At 29.9% G+C, this 9534-nt stretch overlaps 1 protein-coding gene across 1 annotated transcript; it reads right to left on the bottom strand.

Moving 5' to 3' along the window:
* Nucleotides 1–994: 994 nt before the first annotated feature.
* Nucleotides 995–5975, bottom strand: MS3_00001545 (uncharacterized protein; the record flags this gene model as incomplete). The annotated part of the gene is made up of 4 exons (XM_012940412.2): nt 995–2013; nt 2823–2916; nt 4599–4694; nt 5784–5975. 4 exons carry the CDS (start codon nt 5973–5975, stop codon nt 995–997), a joined length of 1401 nt encoding a protein of 466 aa, XP_012795866.2.
* Between the last annotated feature and the right edge of the window lie 3559 nt (nt 5976–9534).

The following is a 9534-nucleotide window of genomic DNA, read 5'->3' on the forward strand; positions in this document are numbered from 1 at the left end:
CATAAAAATCTAACCTAACCTCTTGCATATCCTCATTTAAATCAATCGGACTATATATATATATATATATATATATATATATATATATATATATATATACATGCGTCTTAAGTATTATTATCATTATTACTGTCATTGTTATTATTAATATTATTACTTGACTTTTGCAGTAGAACTTACCCCACACCCCTATTCTCTCATATTACAGCTAATTAGTTGACAGTAAGCGTATTCCAACAGTTGAGATCATGATTCAATTGAAGCTAGACCACCATGGAAAACCTGGAAGCACTGGACGGCCGTTTCGTTCTATTGTGGAACACCTCAGCAGCGCGCATCCACGACCTCGCCTCGCGGGATTCGAACCCAGGACCTATCAGTCCCGCGTCAGTCACTTAACCAATTAGGCCCATGATCTCAACTGGTGAAATTACTACAATCTCCACAAAACCCCTTCTGATACTAATAAGCATATTCATTAGAAATATCTAAAACTAGGTACAAAATAACTTGTGAATAAGTTTTTTTCCAATGTTACCTAACACATTTATTAGAAAAATCATTTTGAAATAAAAAATTTCCATCAATCACTTAACTAATATTTAAATTCAGTGGTCTACTACGAAAATTTATGCGTTTTTTTGAAAAAAAAATCAATAATATTTATTTTTGTTTAAATATTTAATATTTCGATAGAAGAAAAATTCTCTAAAATCAAATAACATTTTGTACAACCGTTTTAGCTTTTTAAAAAAAGAGAAAAAAGGGGTTTCTTATTGTTAATATAAATTTTTTTCGTAAGAAAAAAATCAATAATCTACTTTAATCTTTTTGTTATCTTTATTCATTACATAATATTGAATTGTTTACTTCTGAGAACAGAATATCATTATTATTCATTATGTACAGTATAAATTGTTGTTAGTAGACATTTTTACAAAAAAGAAAAATAAAGGAAAGAAATATTTGACATGATATAAAAAATTATTTACATCTAATCTAAATATGGTCTCCACATTGGTTTGACAATATTTTTTATAGATGTCTCTGTATTGTCAGATATAGCTGGAATAGATATAGAAGAAGGATTTGTATCATTAATTGTTTTAATTGATTTTTGATTTTGATAATATTGATTATTATGTGTAAAGTTATTTGTAGTGAATTGATTTGTGATAACAGTAAGTGGTTTTCTTGTTGGTACACTAAATGCCGATAAATATTCCCCTGACATTAGTTGAGATGATGCTGATGATGATGGCCAAGATGGTAAGTTTTCCGTTTTTAAATTAGACAACATTGAAGATGATTCAGTGGAGTGAACGGTAAAATCACTAATAGTGTTCAGTCTATGATGTTCCTTAAAAATAGGCATCTTCCTATGAATTGTTAATTCCGTCGATTGATCATTACTACTAACGGAACCACTATTAGAATTATTCACTGTTGAATTGAATTTATTTAAATATTGTAAAGGTGTTGATTGACATTGTGTTATTGTTTGATTATTCTGTGAATTAATCATACTGTTCAAATATAAATTAGTCACTGGTAAAGAAGTAGGTGTTTTAATAAATGATGATGTAATACAATCATTAATAGGATACTTTTTAGGTAATAGAGGATTTTTAATGATTAACTTAGGTATTCTATTCTCTTTATTGTTTTCATCTGTGCTTTGATTCATATCATTATGTGTAATTGACGTTGTTAAGATTGTTGGTGAACTGGATAAGGAGATAGTGTTGTTCAAGTGCGGATATTGCTGTTGATTATGAGGACGATGATGATAATGACACTGAAGACGATTATCTTGGTTCTCTTGGAATTGATATATCTCTTGAATCTTTTCATTCTGAGAATTACGTTCATCATTATCCAGTTTGATTATTTTATCTGTGTGTTCATTCGAGTCACTTGTTGTAAGTAATGCTGATTTGTGTGGCAGTGAGGTAGTACAAGAAGACGACTCAATTAAATTATGACGCAATTTTCTTAGACGTGTTTGTAATTCTGTAAATAAACAGTCACATATGAATAGAATGATTAGTATGAAACTATGGTTAAAAATGAAAACGTTATTTTATATAATTATTGTAAACTGGAATATCAGTAAAGATTTGGTAAGGTTCACATATTATCAACCGTTAAACATTGAACAAATAAGTTTCTTCAGACATAGGACTCCTCAGTAGTAATCATAGACAACCACATCGAGGTCTGAACCTGAGATTTCCAGGTCCCAATCCAATCACATATCCTCTAAATTACTAAGCTGGGTTCCAATGGTTTACATTTATAACTTTAGTCACGTCGACACCCAGATAGGTTCGTAAATGCTTACACCTAAATAGTTCCATAGTGGGAGAAATAGTTATCCGATAGTTAATTCTCTAATATAAACTATAGAATTTTTACCGTAAACTGGTAACAACTAAAAACTCATTAAGATCGTAACACATAAAACTGGTGTATAGGTTAAAAGTAAAAAGAACAATATCATCGACAACACTGATTTATTAGTGAATAAATCAATCTAGATAATGAATTGCAATTTGACAGTTTAAAATAAATCGCTTCTCTTTTGTAAGCGTTAAATTTAAACGTGTAACAACATAACGAATGGATAAAGTTTCATTAAATGGAAATAATTGTTGATATATGCATATGTCTTTTATTAAACTGCTTATCTTGTAAAGTTTTCCCTTAATTCAACAAAATAATAGACAATAAAATTATCACCACAATAGTAAAAATGATCATAATTTCAAATATAAATTAAATTGACCACAGTCGAGAATGAATGCAATTTATCTACTTACCAGGTTCATCTTTAGCAATGTTAGCAATTCCTTTAAATACACTGTGACATAGATTTAATATATCAGCTTTTTCTACTTTATGACATTCATTTGGCTGTAATACGAAAGAAAGAAAGATAAGATTAAAGAGCACAGAGAAAATTATATAAAAGACAAGGTTAGTATATTTTATCTCCAATTTATTTCATGCATAAATAAATAACATGATGTTGTCAGTTGATAAATGTATAAAACACTAAAATCTTCTTGATAATTTTGATTCAAATAAAATAAATTATCAGTATATGGTTGTTGAGATTGTTTAGTTTTTTATTGAGATCATTGATCGGACCATGACTTCAATGGAATTCAATAACCTATGCAACCCCGAACCGAAGTTTATCATGCGCTCTCGAGTGACTAGCTTGGAGATTGAGTTCTCGGAGTTCTAATAGGAAGTGTTAAAGATTCCAAATGATGTCTCTGGATTTATTAGCTCAGGCTAGAATGCACTAAAGTTTTAGGCGAACGGTGCTATATTCGAATTTTATTATAAATATTAACACTAGGTTGCATGCACCTATTGTTTAATGAACCTCAGATAGAAAGAAATAAGTGTCTTTAATTCCACTGTAATCTATTATATGATTTCTGTATATAGAGAATTATTCCTGCAAATGTAAAGCATCATTTGCCATGAACTATGGTACTACATTTATTTGTAGTATATCTATTAACAAATGAAAGCAGATGTCAAGGATTCCGACTAATTGCTATTTCAAAATTAATTTTATTTCTAAGAAACGCATCCGAGTGAATTAGATAGGCTTGTGACATAAAAGTGTAAAACCAAAAGATATGTTTAAATGATATAGGAAAAATGACGTTTCAAAATATGAATATCATCCTAACTTCTGTGATGAGAAAAGTTACCATAGTAACTAAATGTCATTGTAAGTGTACAGACTTATCGATACTATTCTAGCAATAAATGTTTGTTGAAAGATAACACGTGATGATACCGTTTATAATCTCATAAAGTGAACAATTGTCATTTGATGACAAAACGAAATTAAATTTATTCGCATTACCTAAGAGGGTTTGTAGAAATCCCTAAATTTTATAATTTACATCACAGTCTGATTTTAAATCGACAACTAATGGAAACCAAGAAGCATTGAACAGCATAATTATCTTAATGTGGAACAATATGGAAATCGGTCCCAGGTAAGGTCTTGGATACCAAATACTGAGGAGTACCATCACAGAAGCGAACATCTATCTAAATCTATTTACTTTTCACTGGTTGTCTGACCAAGATCAGTCTATGTTGTTCGCTATGAAAAATAATTCCAATGGATAAATCGATACGATTTTATTGTGTAGACGAAGAAGAGTAAAAGAAAAAACTATTACAATAAATCTAAGTTTAATTCGTCTAATGTGTATTTTAGCTAACATCACTATAAATTGTATAAAGATATATTGTAATAAATTTTCAGAGAGTTTCTAAGAATTGAAACTATATCTACCAAGAGATCAGAATAAATAGCGATTAGAAGACCAGTAAATTAAATAGAATGAATAAAGCTGATAAGGGATTAATTATGACCATTTAAAAATCAATAGATAAAGAATAATACATGATCAGTAAATTTTAAAGAAAGTCAAAATGTGTCGGTGAGGATATGCATCTAATTTAAGCAATACAAATAATAATCTGAATCACTGAACCAATTTAGTGTCAATATAACCACTATTTTGAAATAAAAATTACCACTATAATAGAATACTTACATCAATTCCAATTAGATTCATTGCTAAATTATGTAATGCATTCATTTTATCTGAGATACAGGCACGTCGTCTACGTTCCATATTCTGCTTCTTCAACTGTTAGCATAAAAGAAAATGAAAAATCATAATTTATTTACTTATTAAATCAAATTATTTGTTTATTGAATTTAGTAAACATTCAAACAATTCTCATTAACCGATCACAATTACTACTTAATTATCAAGACACAGTATTGCTATAATAATAACTACACACTTTATATAAAATTTTCAAATATCATTATGGAGATCTATAGAGATTGTAACATTTAAGTTGAATTCATGAGTTTATCTAAGCTAGACCGCCGTGGAAAACCTGCAAGCACTGGATGACCGTTTCGTCATAGTATGAGACTCGTCAGCAATGCACACTCAAAACCCCGCACTCAGGACTCAAACTCAGGACCCAGGAACCTTTAGACCACTGATCCGACATCCAACGATGTTAATGTTAAACTTCAATCAATCCACGACTTTTCTTTATTTTCCACCCATTGTCTGAGATGGAATATGTTCTAACTTCAATGTTCCATGAAATTTTAACCTTGGAATTTATCAGTCACTGTATTAATACCGAATTAATTATTCTTTCATATAATTAAATCACTTATTTCTTTATTAACCAAACATTGTTTCGAAATGTCACACATCAGTCTAACCTCTCTTCTCTAATTTAAGTCATGTGTATATCATAGTCAGTTGATACTTACAACCCATATTATCTGAAAAATCATTTCCATTGATTATATATGTAAGTAACATTATTAATACAACATAAATTAATATAAAACTTAATTTTTATTTGACTGAACACTATATCGTGTATGATAATGAATAAAATGTATTGTCCGTATATCTTGTACAATAGCCAATGTTTTCATTACATAATATCACTAACAACCATATGATGATTTATTTATTTCAAATCAAACCAAAATATTACAACTTAACGAAAACACAGAAATTTTATTCCATTTACTATTGTTTACTAACGGCTAATACCTGTCAGATTAAATTAACATTTTGTTCGCGTACTCAATATGCCAGAATACCGAAGAATGAAATGCTTTCAGATAGGTCAATTGATCAGAATCGAAAATAAATATCCTTTATAATAGCAAGAATAACACTACTACGTTAACTCACCCGACGTGTCTGTTCTCTAATTTCAGGTGGAACATTCGATCGTCTTCCTCTTTTAGAGGAAGCATTGCTTTGCAAAATCAAATTAGATCCTGTTGTTTGTGCTTGTAATGTGTTGCAAGTAGATGTATGATAAATAGGTGATACACGTGTGTAGTTTCCGCGTATTTCAGTCTGAGGAATCATGGCGATCATGACAATGTGAAGTCGATACATTCATCTTCATTTATAGACTTTTTGTTTGCGCATGCTAACCGACAAGCCAATTATATTTACAATCAATGTCATGTGGTAGCAATTACATGTCGGATTATCGCATGGAACAGAAACACCCAATCAAAAAATTAGCCGTGTGCTCTCCTACGCACGTGATCTCCAAGCTTAAACCTGATTGGTTTACCGTTGGCCAATTATTTGCCAGTACAGTAGGGGTGACTCATGGATAAATTCTTGTCATGCGTTAAAATTTGAAATTTCAAGTTACTAAGTCTATCAACATAATGAAACATTACTTTTTATATGAATGTTGCAAACATAAGCCGAATGTAAGAGTACGGAATAAAACCTTAGTTAATCTAGAAAAAATACAAGGGGACGTATAGTCGTCTGAAAAGATGAAAAATGTAAATAGTTCTAGAGCTAGATCAAGGTAAACAGTCTCTGTGAATGAAATCAACATCTGTTTTATGTATCTAAATTATTGATCTCGATAGAAAAAGTCCCAAACTAATCAGATTATGAGGCAATCTTACCTATTCATTTGGTGTTGTTTGCTTGTATCCTCCCATTGTTGGTTAGAACTGCAATCGATCAGTCCCTTGTTGGCATGTGTATATGCAGATTGCCTCGATATTGCCTTAAGTTACAAGCTTTATAAGCAGTGATGTGTAGTGGATAGCAGTGAATTACAAGACGCACGTTTCGTCCCATTCGGAACTCGTCAGATGGATGCACTTGCATCCCAGAGTTGATGTTCACTCCGGCACTCGAATTCAATACCGTTCGCTTCAAACGCCAATGCGTTATCCATTTAGCTACTGAGTCCTGATAGCCACCTGCTTGTGCAATGAGGTGAAGTTTAACTTCACTTGGTGTTGCTTTTACTTGTATTTTCCCATTTTTATTTGGGACTGCAATCAATCAGTCTCTTGATCTCCCTCTTACACTATATTAATGATCTGAATTGCTCGACAAGCAATAAACAATTAATATCACGTTCTCTCAGTCATTGAATGTTAGAATAAATGATCAAATGTTTTGCAACTACATCCACTCTTTGCTTTTCTCCAAGTACTAAACATTTTATGAATTTATGTCAATACTGTATGACAAGTAACTCTTTAGAGATGAATTTGAATATGGTCAGACTAACTTAGATTTTGAAGAATTTATAAATTTCAATAGTTGAAATCATGAGTCAATTAAAGCTAGACAACCATGGAAATTCTGGAAGCACTTGACGGCCGTTTAGTCTTAGTATGGGATTCCCCAACAGTGCGCTTTCACGATCCCGCTCCCAGCGAGATTCGAACTCAGGACCTATCAGTCTCATGATTTCAACCATTGAAATTTCTAAAAATCTCAACAAAACCCCTTCTAAAATTTATAAATATCGGTAAAATCTATTTTGCTTTAATGATAAACATTTTTTTACTTGATACAAAATAAATTTAGGCTTTTCTATTTCACAACTTTTGAAAATGAGTAAACAAGTTTCTATTTGATGATAACAGGATATTTAATTGGGATACAATGATGGAGTAACAGTAATAGTCATAATAATTATAATAATAATGTCAATGATAATAATAACAATAAATTACTAGTCACTAATCAAAGTTAAACTAAGTGTATTGAGTTTTCAAGTAAAATAATTACCAATCACATATGGTATGGTTTTTCTGACAAATACTCTCCAGTACTTATAGATAATTCTATGTAAACACTCAAGTTAAAAAATAGTACTAACTGGGAAACCTAAACATTATGAGTTCAATCTTACATTCAATCATGTGAATAATTCAAATCTAGGATAATATAATTGTTTATTATTTTCTATTTTGTTATAGTTACACAACTTATACCGATCATTAAAATAAAGTTATCACTAAATAAATATAATTTTCATGCTGTATCAAACATAATTTTCTAAGATGAAAACTACACAAAATCCAAGTTTCTTCACTTAACAAAATAATCTTATCTGATAGTCATTTATTTTCATTTATAATCAGATATAGATTTAAAGATAGATCTCTTGAAAAAACTGTCATCAAATAAAAAAATCCTGTCAGAGATTTCGCAGTGAGAATCTATTTTTAAATAAAATGTTCACAAATATAAAATACTAGGTGTTTAAAATTAATACTATATCATTATAAATAGTATAACATTTCTAATTGAGATGATAATTTTATTAAAGAAATGATAGTCTAGAATTTATTGTCATTGAAGAGAAAACATACTACAAAATATATAATATTGATAAATAATATGTCCACAACGAAGTTAATAAATATGAAAGAAGGGTGGTGATGGGGGGTTGAGCATATGAACAATTCATGCAAATACCCATTCATCATGAAACAACTAAGGTATCATCATACAACCACAAACTATTGAATACAACCACATGATTTTTTTCGTCTATTAAATTGACATAGATTTTATTAAAATGAAAAAAAACTCTTCTAACTGAAACTGAATAGTGACTACTATTTTTTTTCTTTAAAACATTATATACAGGTGTAAAATTTTATCTGGGGGGTGGCAAATTTTTTTAATAGACAAATAGAAATTTAAACAAAGTTAATTTTATAGTATAAATGATTAAATTCCATTATGGTCAATGGCTTTAATGTCTATTTTCACTTTAATAATTATTCTATTCATGATGTTAAGTATGTGATGGAAACAAAGAGAAAAAAATCCGTTTCTTAATTGATTTAGGCAAAATTCTATTATTAAACCATAAACTTTAATTAATTGTCACATAAATATATCAATCTGAAATGTAAAATGCTGAACATTTATAAATGTATAGGTTGATTTCTCTATTGTAGACAAAAATGAAATGATATATACATGTATTGGTATTGAGTTAGTCATGTTAAGGTTCTATTTGAGATGTCAATTCAAGATATCAAACCTTGATAATCAGCTTATAAACTTCCGTTGATTAAAATGATTAGGATATGAGTTATAAATGTAAGTTGTATGAAAACCAAATCATATAATTGCATGAATTTATGAAGAGCCAAGTCAATACTCTTAAAGTTCCAAATTAACGCCGGTTCATTAATAGGTATCTATCATTGGCACTATTGGATAACACAAAGAGAGAAATCGATCGAGCTAGCGCGGTCGCGTACATTTTCTGCTTTACTCTGATTCTTTATTTTTATTCTTATTTCATTCTCTATATTCTTCAGTTATACTCATTCCTTTTAATTTACATTTCTCATGTTTAACTTGTTACAATGGTTAACAACATTCCCCATTTTTTGAATTCTCATATTCTTACTTTCCTCTTTGACTGTATTGGTGTGAATTGTCTCAAATTCAACCAACGTACAATCACACATCTATCCATATATCTATCATTCCTATTTCATTTATACTATAACAATTTATTAGGTAGCTAAAGATGTCAGCAAGAAACCTTAGAACTTGAATTATTGCTGGTTGACATTTTCACTAACATGGCGTACCTGTAATCTTGAGTCAGCTGATGTTCTCTGGTGGATGCAAATTC

Source organism: Schistosoma haematobium, chromosome 1 (genome assembly GCF_000699445.3).
Source record: "Schistosoma haematobium chromosome 1, whole genome shotgun sequence".
Classification (NCBI taxonomy): Eukaryota; Metazoa; Platyhelminthes; class Trematoda; order Strigeidida; family Schistosomatidae; genus Schistosoma; species Schistosoma haematobium.